Raw genomic sequence first — 16366 nt, forward strand, 5'->3', positions numbered from 1 at the left:
GTAGAAAGCTTCCCTTAAAATATTACTCGATGAATGAGTAAAACAATGGTACAAAAATTAATTTAGTCTCAGTTTGAGCATGTAAAAACGTATGAACCACCTATGGCATTTTACCATCCTACCATAACTGGTTAATACGTTTTTACATGCAAAATAATTGTTGTCTCACCGAGAGTGAGATTTTGCGGTGTTACCGTAAACCTTTACTTTATTAATCCAAACACCAATGATAAATGTATACATGTAACTACATGTATCTCTTTAAATGTTAGCCCATAATATTGCCCCAACCTACCACAAATCTGTCAATTTGTGCATAAAACCTCCCCCCCCCCCCCCCCAAGCGTGAAGTGTGACTATTTTAAGACGTGAATGAGTACAATAGACCTATGAACCAAAACAAACTCAATACAAACACCAACGATAAACATGCAACTATCCCTTTAAATATTACATTGTAGCACACAATATTGCCTCCGATTAAAACCAAGCCTGCAACAAATCTGTCAACTTAAACCAAACCTCCCCCCCAAAAAGGAAAATAAATGACAGCATAAATTGGCAGGCGTGACTCTTTTATGAGGTGGAGCATGCATGACAATTTAGCTCCCTGCTCCAAAAGCAGTTGGAGGGGCTCGGAGTCGGAGTTATTTTCAACTCCCAAATTAAAAACATTCTCCCAAGAGAGAGGAGCGAGATTAAAAGGAAGAACGTGAGACGCTCGTTAATCTATGTCTCATGCACAGGTGGCTGGAAACGGAGCCGACACGGTGAAAAACTCCTGTCGGTGAACTACACTGGTCTGGGCCAAATATCATAGAACTGCTTGTTAAAGCCATTGGACACTTTCAGTAAACAGTTGTCCAAGTCCCAGATTTCGTGTATCACAACTTATATATAAAATAACAAACCTGTGAAAATTTAGGCTCAATTGATCATCGGAGTCGGGAGAAAATAACGGGAAAACCCACCCTTGGTTTCCGCACGTTTCGCCGTGTCATGACATGTGTTTAAAATAAATCCGTAATTCTCGTTTAGATCGAGAATTGATATTGTTTTAATGTTTTCTCAAAAAGTAAAGCATTTCATGGAATAGGCATAATATTTCAAGAGAAGTCTTTCACCATTACCTTCTGTAAACCTTGTAAATTATTTGTAAATATGTGAAATTTTTTTTTTTTTTTTTCTGTACCGAAAGTGTCCAATGGCTTTAAAGGCACTGGACACTATTTGGTAATGACTCAAATTAATGGTTAACAATAAACAATTATTTGGTAACAAGCAATGGAGAGCTGTTGATAGTATAAAACATGGTGAGAAACGGCTCCCTCTGAAGTAACGTAGTTTTTGAGAAAGAAGTTATTCCTCATTCAAGATTATTTGAATTGAATTTGAGACCCCAGAGTTCTTGAAATCAAGAGTCTGAACGCAAACAACAATAAAATACTTCAGCTGAAGCCTTTTATTTAAATGCATCTGAGCACTGGGGTTGTTTAACTTCCTCTTCGGCGTTGGATTAATTCGTTAAGGAGTCATTGGTACGACTCGGACTGTTGCTGTTGTTTTGGGGGGCTTTCTTTTTTCGTTTGCTTGTTTGTTCTTGTTTTTTGTGTGGGGGGGGGGGGAGGGGGTTTCCTCTCCTCTCCACCAGGTAGGGGAGGCCTGGAATTTCAACTTTGAGGAAGCACGACCATTTTCATTTTGGTAAGGGCATTTCAGTTGAAAGATGGCCAAGGCCAAGACCAGAGGCACGACCTCCGTAACCTCTGTGTAATTCCAGGCCTGACCTAACAGGCAAAATCAAAAAGAACCTTTTCAAAAAACAATAAAAATACCGGACAGCGATATGACGTCAATTTACTAAATACCTACCACTTCGCGCCGGCTTGCAAATATTACCCCAAACTAATCAACTCACTCCTAATGATTCATACACCGCGGAATATTACTCATAAATTTCATCGGCGGTGTGATTCTTAGAGACTTTCTGCCCCAATTCCTGCTATGATCACAACGAGACTAGGCACGATGAAAGCATTGCACATCACATCATCTGGGAAATTGAATTACCCAAACGCAGAGGCGCGCTGTGCAAAGCCAGAACGATTGGGAGCTAATTCCTCAGACACTCTTCAAATATTGGATCAGCAAATTTGTCATTCCTACTTTGAAAATCTGGATTTAAATACCGTATGTATTTCATGTAGTCCAGGAAGATGCTAACTTTAATTTGAGAAATTATGACACACTCAAAATTCTGCAAAATTTCATTTGTTACTTGGAAAAAACCAAACCCCTACATAATACACACTAATTTCCATGTGTTCATTTTGACCTCCCCCTCCCCCCCAAAAAAAAGACCACAAAAAAAACCAAAACACAAAAAAAAACAAGCAAACAAACACCCCAACAAACAACAACAAAGAGACAAACGAACAAACAAAATATCTAAAGATTTCCCGATATTCCAAGCACAAAATGAAGACACACTAGGACTGGAGGGGTGTCACAATACACCATGCTCATATCAAGCACAAAATGCAGTGGACTCAACGGCCATTGGACATTACAACACACCGGGTTATTTCAGAGAGTGGTACCCCCTGAACCAGCCATTGGTTACATGTATTACAACAAACCCAGGTCATTTCAGACAGTGGTACCCCCTAAACCAGCCATTTGGTCAAATACATGTACACATAGTACAACACACTTGGGGTATTTCAAGAAGAAACAATGGTTGGGGGGGAGTGATTCAAAAGCTTTCTACAAAGTCAGGCCCGGGTTATTTCAGAGAGTTGTTCCCCCTGGTACAAGCCATGGGACATTACAAAACACTGTGTAATCCTTCCGTAATGAACTACCGGGTCTGTTTCCCTCCTGTATTGCAATAATTATTTTCAGTTTATTTTAGGTTTTTGCCGCTTCTCTAATTTCTCTCTCTCTCTCAACTTTCTCCCGAGGGTGAATTGTGACTAATGATGAAAACCCAAACAGTGGAGGATGGGATCATCCTGGTGTGAACAATGTCTGCGGTTGCGGACTAAAAACCAATTATGTCCGAGGGAAAATTACACTGCGGTTTGAAATCCTCAGCACACCTAGGGTGTATCGTGGGGAGAGGGGCTGATGGGAAGAACATCTTGTCTTTATTATTGTTATATAGTTCTGGTACATGTAAATTACTTAATCACTGTCAGTGTTGTAGCCACGGTGGGCGGTGCTGGGCGGGCCTGCCCAGGACTCACAATTTTTGCCCAGCACTCTGAGCAAAATACATTGTGCCACCTGTCCTTACTCTTAAGGTGCCACCCAGCACAGATTTCAAATATTGTCTACTTTGCATTGATCTCAGCATAGCTCATGATAAGGAGTATCAAATGTCACAGAGAAAGAACACAATCAAAATGCCATTCAACTTATTGCATGGCCCCATAACACGAACAGTTTGGATACCAGGCCCCACTTCAGCAATATGGCCCATAGTTCAACATTATTGCCCACTAGCACCACTGGTCTAGCTACAACCCTGATCACTGTACATTTTCCAAGCCTGAGGAAACCTGTAAAACAAGGGTGCTTGCTACATTGTATGTGAACCAAAAACACAAGGTTACAACCTACTATTCCACGATCAGTGTTCAGCAACCGATTTCACAAAACGCTAGGATTAATCCTAACTCGAGTTAAACTTGCATTAGGATGGGTTCAATGCGTCCTACATTTTTGGATACGGAACTGAACTCATCCTTAATCTTATCGATTAATCCTAAGTTAAGAAGAGTGTGGTGAAATCGACGGCTGGGTTCTTTTCTGTGGACTATCCATCCTAGTTTAACAAGACATCAACCAGGGTGAAATGGTTATCACAAAGCACTCCAAGAGTTATTTTATTTGTCAGAAACTTACAGATGATTGTTGGCGTTGCTTTGCCCATTCTCCTTCGTCTGGTCTGACCTCCGTGTTTAATTTCAAGGTCTGTAAAGAACAAAATCAAACAAGGAAGAAACATCATTATACAAATTCCTCAGAAAAAACTAACTACAATATGAGCCAATAGTTCCACAAAAATATTGTAAACATTTGGTTGAACAAAGAAAAATTGACTGGAGTGGGAGATGAACCTGCAAGCTCCAGATTAACGTGCCGGCACTCTACCAACTGAGCTATCTTTATGTAGCTCTGTATTGGCAGTCTCTCTATTTTGTCAATGGGTGCGTTCGTTCAGCTTCCCTGGGTCGACCCCGGTCTGCCTCGGTACGTTCGAATAGCTTTGACGGGGTCACCCCAGTCAGCCCGCACCGCCCTGCTTGTGGAGTGGGTCACTTGGGGTGACCTGAGGTGCATGCCGTCACCACGAGAGGGCGAGTGTGATCGTTCGATTAGCTCTTGTCAGGGGCTCACCCAAGTGAGCACCGCGGGGTAGACCCAGGGAAGCTAATCGAACGCACCCAATATTGTTTTTTTGGGCAGTGGTGCCAGTCAGAAGCCGCACAATTGTTAACTGCCACATAGCCAGGGATCACACCCACATTAAGATACAACATGGGCAGCGACAGCCAAGTAATCACAAATAATACTCTTTATCTTCCATGCAAATTCAACATCTATTACAACTTTCATTCTAATTTCATTTTTTTAATCTTACGTCGATCACTTGACATCGCTAAGCGTTTCATTGCAGTCGTACAGAAATAAACAAATAAAGGAAAAAAATGTTCCGGACTTTTTCACACAAGATGACTGAATGCTTTCTTTAAAGGCAGTGGACACTTTTGGTAATTGTCAAAGACTAGCTTTCACAGTTGGTGTATATCAACATATGCATAAAATAACAAACCTGTTTGTTAAAATTTGAGCCCAATCGGTCGTCAAAGTTGCGAGATAATAATGAAAGAAAAAAACACCCTTGTCACACGAAGTTGTGTGCTTTCATACGCTTGATTTCGAGACCTCAAATTGTAAAATTGAGGTCTCTAAATCAAGTTCGTGGAAAATTACTTTTTTCTCAAAAAACTACATTACTTCAAAGGGAGCCGTTTCTCACAATGTTTTATACTGTCAACCTCTCCCCATTACTTGTCACTAAGAAAGGTTTTATGCTAATAATTGTTTTGAGTAATTACCAATAGTGTCCACTGCCTTTAAGAGTCTTACAGATGCATCTACAGACATTCAAATATAATTGATAAGTCCCATCAAGACGAGAGACAAGCTCTGTTTTGCCAGGGTACTTCAAGCAGCCGAACAAGACAATATTATTATTGGGTCGAGTGCCTCTGAAGCAACGGCTTGCCTTGTTGACAAAGTCAGTGTTCTTCACTGGACTCGAAATACTCAACAGATTATATTTCTATAAACACAAGGTTAGGGACTAAGAGTCTGCTTTCAGCAAACCCTAAATGGCTCATTCAGAGGTACGTCCAATGCCCTATTCCTTTTAAAGGAACTCGTTGCCTTGGATCAGACGAGTTGGTCATTGAAAAGTGTTTGAAACCGTTTGTTATTAAATGCAAATGGTTAGATAGATAATTTAAAAGTAGAATATAATGATCCACACAAATTTGCCTCGAAATTGCGTGGTTTTCCTTTTACTTTATGCGAACTAACACGGTCGGCAAGTAGATACATGTACACACATGGTGTTTCCGCAAACCAAATATATAACGTACAATTGCCAAAAATTCTTTATAATTCTTTTCCTCTCAGTAAAAGAAAGGACAAAGTCTAAGGAGCATTTTAATTCTTCGGACAATTCAATAATTAGAAAAACAAGCAGAGGCAGTCCAGGGAAAGGCAAAAGTAAAAAAAACTGTCATCAAAAAAGATTGCCCTCCCAGAATGAAAAACTATTTAAAAAATTACATGTAATACAAAAAAAAAAACGGCCGGAAAGTCAGGATTCCTACTGTTGATTTTGTGCCACTGCGCAGACATCCTCAAGGGTCTAGAATGCCATCAGGTCTGGGCAGACCCTGGGAACGAGGATGCAGGGACCGACGCTGAGGACTCAGTGTCTAGCACGTGTGTCTCTGCAGCCACCATTAACAACAATGGGCACTTTCGGGCAGCATGAATATTTATGAGTTGCATGAATAATTCATGGAGCTATTCCTGTTCCAGACACATTAGCAATGCATCATTAACTACGATAACATTGTCAGATAGTATACAGAATAACAATAGCCAGGGCTATTAGTCTGTTAAACAAATATTTTGTTTTAAACTATTAAAAAAAAAAAAATCTAAACGTAGAAGTTCACAAGCTATTTTCACAAACTCATTTTACAATTTAGATCTAACAGTGAATTTTGAACTAGGTAAAAATTAAAAATTAATAGACTTGTAATAGTCTCGCTGGCAGAGAAAATTGCACGATTAATCATCCACTCAAGATTCCTGCACTTTCTTTGTCCGTCACAATAAAGCACGTGTACCCTCCTCGGGCAATTCGCAAACCACATCGTTGCTCTGCAACCAGCAACACTCAAAATAAGGTGACTGTTTAGGAAGAGTGTCATTTACCGGCCGTCACGGACTTTGGAATGGAAAAAAAAGATCTTGAGAAATCCCTGCTGTTTCTGAATGATGTCCGACCGCAGAAATGTTCCCGATACAGCGATCACTTCCAAATATAAACCGAGCTACATCACTGCTCTGCAGCTCTCAAGATAAGGTGACTACTCATCAATGAATATTACCATTTTACCCATCGTCACAGACTTTGGAGCGAACAAAAATTTTGTTTACAAAAATCCTGCTGCTTTCCGCATGATTTCCGACCGCAGAAACGTTCCATTAGAGCGATCACTTCCAAATATAAACAGTGACACACGTCGAGGTGACGGAGCGTCCCCGATCGTATTTGCCGAAGTAATGAATGCGTTTAACCATGTGTCATTGGCACTTTGGCGATGTCCGTCAAAAAAAAGATGACAAATGCGAGAACTCTTAAAGAAAATCGCGGCTAATTATGCCCTTCGCTGGCCTGTATTGATGTTCGGTAAAAAATCAAGGGGTGAGAGTCACTGCTGGACAAGAAGGTCTGAAGCTCGGTCAAGTTTTAAGAGGCGCACATACATGTACAGGTATGTTGCAATGATGGAATTTCCATCTTTTAGTCACCTCTGGTGTGATATAATTTCAAGGAGCTTTTGTTGGGAACAGTCTCCAGCATTAGAGAAGCAGATCAAAGAATAGGATTCTTTCTGCAGAAAAAACAGCAATTTTTTTCCCCACAAAAAAAAAAGATGCACAAAAGATTTGACTCAAAAAATGATGGAAATGGTAGATGCACATTGTTCGGATGTAGGTTTTTGCGCAAAAAAGTACAGCTACATGCACATGTATTGTCCAATAATCTGCCTCATTTTGGTGTCAGGGATGGCGCTTTTTGAGAATGTGACATTATATTCAAGGGGTCTATTGGTTATGTTATGGATAATACGGTGGAGTTGATTATGAAGTTGATGGATGGGTTGTAGAACTAGGGAGGGTGACAATTCAGCCGATGATGAATGGGTCTCAGTCTCGGAATAGAAGAGATTTTACCAATGTTGTTCGTGTACAGATAGACAACAGGGTGTAAAAAGCATGGGGAGTTAATGAACCGGCTCAGACATTTTGGTGTTGATATTAAAGGAAGGCTTTGTTCCACAATCAGCCCCATTGCTGAGGCGCATAATACATACATAAATAAAATGTACTAATAAATATTGTTATTATTAATTAACCTCTGATACTGCAACTAAGGAACGGATGCCTCAAAAGCAAACTGAACTCGGAAGCCTGGGAAAGCCTGTAGACAAGGATGCTTTAAGAATGAACCAGAAACGCAGGGGTTTTAGCATTTAGCCTCAAATCTTCGATAACTGTTCGGATTATTTTACAAGCATTACCAGATCCTCAGGACCTACGGCTTTTGCTCCAAAACAAAAAGCGATTTATCAAGTGATATATCTTGTCTCCATACTGCGCCTTGAACACCCCTGCGCCTTGAACAACCAGCAGGGTGGATATGTGCGCATTACAAGTCTTTAATATTATCTATTACATGTATGTACCCTTGTTCATAGACCCTGGATACAGTTGTACCAGTTGGAAGAGCACCGTAACATTAATCAGTTGGTCACTGGTTCAAATCCATATCCCGTCAATTTTTCTTTGTTCAACCGCAAATTATTTCAGATAAAAGTCTGAAATTTCTCATTCCTGACTACATCTTCTCCAATAAAGCTCATGAATGATTGCATACTTCCAATACGTGTGTCGCACAAAGCCACAAGCAAAATACAAAAAAAAAAAACTAATTGACTAAATTTCCTAATAAGTATATTTTCTAGTCTATACACACAAAAGACCCCCTGATGCTAATTTGAAACCTGAGTCAATACAGACAAAGTAAATTGGTTTGAATTGCTTGGGGACAATCACTCGAGGAATTACATGGCTTTTGTCAACATTACAGGTCTTTACTGAATGACTAAACACTGTTCATCATCCACAGCAAAAACCTTCCCGCTGCATGTAACCTGACACTCAATCAACTGAAGCCCCCCCCCCCCCACCCCGTTCCCCCCCCCCCCCAGAAAACAATAAAATACAACGTTTTTGTTTCTGGCTGTATTTGCTCCCCGAGATTTGGCACACTTGGTACAAGTAGTATATAAAATATTATGTGAGACGAAAGATAAAGAATGGCGGGAAGAAAAAGAAATTAAACAAAATCTTATTTGTTTCTTGGATTTTTTTCTGGTTGTATTTGCTCCCCATGGTTTGTGCATGTTTACATGGTAGAATGAAATGTAATGTAAGAATCGCAGAATTGTGAACTGAAACCGTTTTCAAGAGAATTTAGATTCTCCGCAGTGTTGACATGCAAGGAATTATATACATGTATCACAGGTTTTTAAAAGTAGAATATTTTGTAGCGACTTTTTAAAAGTAATTAACCACAAGGGAAACTGAATGGGTATATTTTTCAATCATTTTACATACACGTATGTTTAACACAGAACTATTGACCAAAGCAGGACTTGGACCTGCAACCTTTGGAATGATGTGCCAGCACTTTACCAGCTGAGCTTCTAGCCCTATGTTGGTAGTCTCCCTATTTTGTCCATATCTTTGCTCGGGGTAATAGCCATGAAGCCTGTGTCTGCTGTATAGCCAGGGATCAAACCCAAATTCAATCTGTAGTTGCTTAGTGCAGGGCCTGGGGCCAATTTCATAGAGCTGCTTAAGCAAAAAATTTGCTTAAGCACGAAAATAGCTCGCTTATTTTACACATGTTACTGGCCAAAATTTCATGCCATATACATTGCTTATGACTAGTATTAGCTGTTGTTTGCCTAGCATAACAATTGAGTGGAGTCTTGGCCGGTAAACTGATTTTACTAAGCAATGATTTTTTTGCTTAAGCAAATTTTTTTGCTTAAGCAGCTCTATGAAATTGGGCCCTGGTCTTCTCTAAGAGAGCAAGGCCATTTTCATCTTTGTAAAGGGCACTTTGGAAAAGAGAAACTTCACATGTAGGGGCACCAAGGCCAAGACCAGGGCAACAGAGGCTTCCATTGCTGATAAATAATCAGCCCTGAACCAGGAAGTAAACTCAAGCTAAATTTAATCCACACTTTCCTAAATCATTAAAATTCCTGAGGGATTAGATGGATGGATCAGATGACCAAAAGCCACCTTCTTTTTCCATCGTTAACAACATTTTCTTTTAAAACGGCTGACGAGCCCGGGAATCTGAGAACACAAGAGAAGATGGTAGCAAGACCTCAAGACAACAAGAGCACTTCTTGACAAGGCTTAAATTTTGCACTGGACAACCAGCTTTAAGGCAGTGGACACTGTTGGTAATTACTCAAAATAATTACTAGCATAAAAACTTACTTGGTAACGAGTAAAGGTTAATAGTGGGTGCTCGTTCAAGAGATTCCATCACTCCCCTTCTAAAGACACTTCATTGGTTGCCCGTAGAAAAACGTGTTGTATTTAAGATTCTTATCATGTGTTTTAAAGCCCAGAATAATCTTGCTCCATCTTATATGTCAGATCTCATTCATAAGCAAAATCCAGTACGTACACTTCGATCATCGTCACAACACCTCCTTGTAGTACACCCTGTTAATATGCATACCTATGGAGACCGTTCCTTTGTGGCTTCGGCTCCAACTCTGTGGAATTCTCTGCCCTTGACGATCAGGAATACATATTCCCTTGATGATTTCAAGAGTGCCTTAAAGACACACCTTTTCTTACAATAGTTTACCATTCTTGTATTGTTGTGTCGTTATGCATGTAGTGGTGTTATTTGTCCCCTTATATTTATGTTGTTGTAGATTGTATAGTGTACTTCTTTGTAAAGCGCTTAGAGAGTTAAGTGTTAATTATTAGGCGCTATATAAATCAAAAGTTATTATGTTATTATAATGGGGAGCTGTTGATATAACATTGTGAGAAACGGTTCCCTCTGAAGTAACGTTGTGTTTGATCCACGGAATTGATTTCGAGAGCTCAAACTTAGTATTTGAGGTCACAAAATCAAGCATCTGAAAGCACACAACTTTGTATGACAAGGATGTTTTTTCTTTCATTATTATCTCGCAACTTTGACGACCAATTGAGCTCAAATTTTCACAGGTTTGTTATTTTATGGAGTGTTGAGATACACCAAGTGAGAAGACTGGTCTTTGACAATTACCAATAGTGTCCAGAGTCTTTAAGGCCAGTGATTTCACTAGCCTGAGGCCAGTGATGTCAGTGTCAGGCTAGTAAAGTAAACTCAAGACAGGACAAGTCTGGTGGTCATGTTTTTTTTTCCTTTTTTCTTTTTTCAATTCAACATTTGTCTCAAAAGGAATGATGTTCAAATGTTGAGTTCGAGTCTCACAAAATATCTATCAATTCTGATGAGTATCAACCAGTAAAACAGAAGAGATAATTCTTCTCTTTGTGTTTTGATCAAATAAAACAGTCAGAATGACAAAACTGTGTGTGCTCTAGTTTTGATTCTAGTCTCTTCTCATTTTGATTCTGGTAAATGTAAATAAAATTCTGATCCAGTAAAAATTCTCAGCTACAAATACAAGTCCTGCGGTCTTGTGAATCCCCCCCAAACAAAAAATAAAAAATAAATAAATAAATAAATAAATAAATAATCAAATAAAAAAATAAAAAATTATTAATAATAATCAGGCCCCATTTGAGAATCTTTGCAGTCGTCTGCAACGTGGAGGTCTTGGGGTTGATTGGATGAAGGAATTATGATTCAAATAAAATGGTGGATTATAAAATAATCCCCCTCATCATTGCTGCAGAGTTTAGACATCTGCATCAATAGGGCGTGGTGAAATCGGATAAATGAGTTAGGCCATTCAAAAGAACGATGTTGTTTAGGGTGCTTCATTCTCAATTTCTTCAGGGCGGGAGAAAACAAATTTGTTCACCCCCTCTCCAACCAGACAAAAATATAATTATAAATTAGAAAAAAAATACCAACACTGTATGACACAATTTACAGGAAGGTTACAAAATTGGTAAGAAACAAAAATCGTGAAGATCACAGATTTACATAAAACTTACACGGTCTAATGATGATGATAGTAGAAAACATCCCTTGAAATATTTCTGTCTGAAATCTCATATTTGATAAGAAATGAATAATCTAATTTTGCGTTTGAAGTTTATCCCTCAGTGATTCATTTTTGTTTTGGCATCAATGCAATGCAAAATTTGTAATCGGTTTTTCACAATTCTCTCGTGGCCCAGATGGCCAATCGATCTCAAACTTCGACAGGTTTGTCATTTTATGTTTAGGGTGGATTACATGTACATAAAGTGCTTACACTGCTAGCAACTGTTTTGTTAGCAAAAACCAATTCTGTAATGTTCCTTTAAAATGAACTCATTTGTATTATGGGTTCATTGTTATTATTGAATATTCATCAGATTTGAATGACTTTTATCAGACTATATAAGTCAACATTTGGGCGAAAAGACAATCCCGTTGTTTTTTTAAAGGATGGTCAACATTAATCAGGGAGATATTTAAAATAACATTCAACATACTGATAAGGAAGCAAGTTTCCATAATCAGGGAGGTAATTTGCAAATTTGCTCATCAGAGCATGGAAGCGTTGGTTTATTATAATCAGGGAAATTTCTGCAGAATCTGGACGAGTTTTGCAGCTCTGCAATAGACCTTAATCATGCTGCGTCCGTATTGGTCCTAGTATCGAATAACAATAATGCATGCTTATAATCATCTTGCAATTAGGAACCCAAAATTTTGTTCTTCCAGCCTCGGTTTGGTAACATTGATATCAATGGGAGAAATATAAGATGGCTGCACCATGACAAAGGTCTATACATGTACCAGAGAAGTACAATGGGCATGTTCATTTACTGAACAGGATCTCACGGGTCTTAGAGCAATGATAAAGGCCTCCCCCCCCCCCCCCCCCCGCACCCTCTGAGCAGTCTGTGTAGAACATGAACAAGGTGCATTGATCCAGGGTCATGAGTAGTAGTAGGAAATGACAATTGAGAGGAGGGTTTTTCTCAATGAATGATCTGCTATACGTGCGGAGTACGAGGTACGTGTGTTGTAATGAAGAGGGTCAGCGTACTTACAGAGTACAGAGATGTAGGCAAACCATATAACCGTATGAGTACTCTAAATGAAGGGTCATTATCAACAATTCAAGTTGATAACATGTATACGCACAAAAGTTCCTAATCCATTAAAACAAAAGTGGTGAAAAAAAAGAGTCCACCTTTGGAAATGAATTTTTCACATGCGTGTTAGTTTTGATTGTAAAGGATTAAAGACACTGGACACTATTGGTAATTGTCAAAGACCTGTCTTCTCATTTGGTGAACCTCAACATAAAAATATATGCATAAAATAACAAACCTGTGAAAAGTTGAGCTCAATCGGTCGTCGAAGTTGCAAGATGAATAAAGAAATGAAAAAATACCCTTGTCACACGAAGTTGTGTTCTTTCAGATGCTTGATTTCGAGACCTCAAATTCTAAATCTGAGGTCTCGAAATCAAATTCGTGGAAAAGTACTTCTTTCTCAAAAACTACATTACTTCAGAGGGAGCCGTTTCTCACAATGTTTTATACTTTCAACCTCTCCCCATTACTCGTCACCAAGAAAGGTTTTATGCGAATAATTATTTTGAGTAATTACCAATAAAGTCCACTGCCTTTAAAACAATTGAAGGTTCCAAAAACTAAAGGTATGTTTGCTTTTAAAGAGTTTTATACAGTACATGTACATTAGCAGTGTTTCTAGAAAACATTTGACGATTGGTACGGGTTTTAAACAGTAATACGTGTTTGTCTTTACTTACTGAAAGGAGATACTGAAAACAGCACATAAACTCCATAGTTTCCACAAAGTAAGCTGCAAGCAGTCGGCTACAAAGGTAACTAAATCCAAGTTTTGTAAATCACCAAGAACCGTTCTCCACAAGCAATTAGGTAATTTTCCGGCGCATCATACGATGGCAGTTTATTAATGGAATTCTGATCTCTTGATAATCGGTTGTCCGCCACACTTCTCCAGTATTGTCGCTACGATTCACTTTATCACTTGAAAATTTGCAAAAGAATGTCTTCACAATGATCCGGGTTGAAATCCACCGAAGGTTTTTACGTCCCACCGTCAATGCTTCTCACCCAGCTGGCCCCAAAACCTGCCGACGATGATAATTTGCACTTAAAAAAACTCCAGCAATATCGTCTCACTCCTGCTCTATTAATTCACAAAACAATATAGTCTTAAACTTGACTGTCCGCTTTTCAGATGATCCGATCCGAGTTTTACATCCTACACTTCAATGCTAGCCACAACCTCAGCTGAGAATGACTACAATTTTTTTCACTTAAAAACTCCAGCGGCATCGCTTCACTCCTCATAAATTCACCAAAATATTCAAAAAATACATTCAAGGTGATCCCTCTGAAAAAAATTATTTTATTCAACTGTCCGCTTTTCAGATGAAACGATCTGGGAAGTCCCCTCACGAAAGATGTAATGAGCACAAATCTTGCAATGACAACAACAACAAAACCGATTACACTTACATGTAACTGGCTGGTCCATTAATTCACCAAAATATTGACAAAATCTGTTCAAGGCGATCCCTCTTACAAAAAAAGTATTAAATTTCTGTCAATTTGACTGTACTTTTTTCAGATAAACGATCCGGGAAGTCCACTCGCGAAAGAAGTATATATGACCACAAAAACTTACGACGATAACAACAGCTCTCCATTACTTAACCGTGAACTCACAAAAATGTTCATTATTGTGAGAAGATCCCATGACAGAAAAAAGCCTTGATAAAGGCCGATCCACAGCACAAGGAGTAATTTTTTTGTAAAATCAACCATTAATCTTGCCATGAGGCAAGATTAATCATTCCTCTGCAAGACCACCGTCGAGCCTCTCACCACGCGTGACATCGTTCCAATCCGAACCCTTTGTCTCTCACTAATCACAGATAGGTTAGAGAAGTTCTGAATGAACGACTGATTGCACAAACGACGCACACACACACACACACACACATCAAATCCAAAATTATTCTCTCTGCACTATAATTGGATATTGGTAGCTCCTCCGTTGCCGTGGTATCGCATCCGAGAGAGTGAGAGCCAGAGAGAGGGAGAGAGACGGATGACTGGCGTAACCGGAGAGTAGCTGCCCATTCATAAAACCAAGGCGTGTGAATCGGAGTGCTTGGACGACCGTTGGTAATGAGACCGAAGACCATGTGAGTGTTGGCGGCGCACGTGGTGTGGTTGTGCACTACGGAGTTCGCTGCTCACTAACTACTACTATGGAGTTTGCTGTCTGGGGGGGGGGGGGGGAGAGGGGGTGCTGCTCGCTATTACTAACTCGTACCTGGGAAGGCGGTGAGCTGGTCTTAATTTGCATCTAATTTAGGGGTATTGGGCTTTTTATTTTTTTGTTTAAGAAGGGATTTGAATGAGTGACAGTGGAATTCTGATATCAATGATTGTGTACACAGTGGCTTGGTTGGGATGATGTTGTTACAGTTCATGCTTGCAAACATTACCTGTTCAGTAGCGATTTGGTGCATTCTGTAATTTATTTGAGTGATAAATTGATGGACACATTCAGTGTACATAAGCCCTAAATGGTCTTGATTGTTGTATTTATTTCAAAATCCCCCAAAACAGGTCAAAATAGCACCCTTAAGAGTCCTCTTTCCTATAAATTCTAAAGACAGTGTGGCCGTGCGATCTTTATTTTTCGTTTCACAAGCTTAATAAAGAAACTTACACTTAATTGCTGTCAATACAAACCAATGTTCTGTAATGAATAAGGTGAATGAACACGGTGTGGCAAATCAAAATTAATGGATGTTTTCAAATTGCATCCTGTTAGATCTAGACAATGTAGCTTGGTTACTGAGTTGAGCTCAGGGACTAGCTCCGTAGCGGAGTCTAGTGAAACATTAATGAAAAGAGACCTGCTGCGTTTAATGTTGCTGCTGCCTTTTTTTAATAATGTTGCTTTCTGCTTTCGCCAGGTCTGAGTATGTAATTACATTGTATGTGGGATACATTGGGACACTGCGCACTTTGGGTAATCGTTGTGGACAATGAGAAGCCAGGAGATTTTAATTTGTACATCAAGTTACAAACCACAGAGAGAAATTTACCCAGACAGTTTCCTTTGTGAATGTGGGGTACTACTTGATAAGTGAAACCAAATATCGCATCCACTTTATAAGATGATCCCTCTGCTGCGCGCTGCCGCTTCCTAGGTTGTATTGAAACTTGGGTGTGATCCCTGGGTACATAGCAATTAATATTTGTATTATTATATTTTTGTTAACATAAAAAAAAACATGAGAAAACCATCATATGATTGAAGAATGTTCCTGATTGCACAGTAGACGGTAGTATTAAAACCAAAATAAACACCAATGAGAAAACATTCTTGTTTCAATTCAGTGTGCTTCGCCCAAACCTTTACAATTTAAGTCCAGAATGTCCCCCAGTTTTGAAAAAAAACATGGGGAGAACCCTCTATGACAATATTAGGTTTAGGTTTCTACATGTAAGGTAAATTTATAAGTATACACCTTAAACCAAATAGTGCATTCTTATGCATACATGTGTATAATGTCCTCCTAAAAAAGGCCAATGCCTGTGCAAAGCTTGCATAAAAGACACTGCAAAAAGATGCTCTTAACACCCCAACAATAAACACCTCCATGAAATTATATTCCTGAAAAAGAGCTTCAGAAGTGAGAAGAAAAAAAAAAAACATGGAAATATAAATGAGGCGGAGAAAGCTTCAACGCTCCACGGA

At 39.2% G+C, this 16366-nt stretch overlaps 1 protein-coding gene across 3 annotated transcripts in view; it reads right to left on the bottom strand.

The window, feature by feature from the left end:
* Positions 1-16366, bottom strand: part of LOC139942463 (uncharacterized) — an 83924-nt gene that overhangs the window by 21421 nt on the left and 46137 nt on the right. For all 3 annotated transcript variants that reach the window (XM_071939253.1, XM_071939252.1, XM_071939250.1), the window contains exon 4: positions 3910-3978. In XM_071939253.1, coding sequence (XP_071795354.1) covers positions 3910-3978 — 69 coding nt within the window. The remainder of the gene's footprint in view (positions 1-3909; positions 3979-16366) is intronic.

The sequence above is a fragment of the Asterias amurensis genome, chromosome 10 (genome assembly GCF_032118995.1).
Source record: "Asterias amurensis chromosome 10, ASM3211899v1".
Taxonomy (NCBI): Eukaryota; Metazoa; Echinodermata; class Asteroidea; order Forcipulatida; family Asteriidae; genus Asterias; species Asterias amurensis.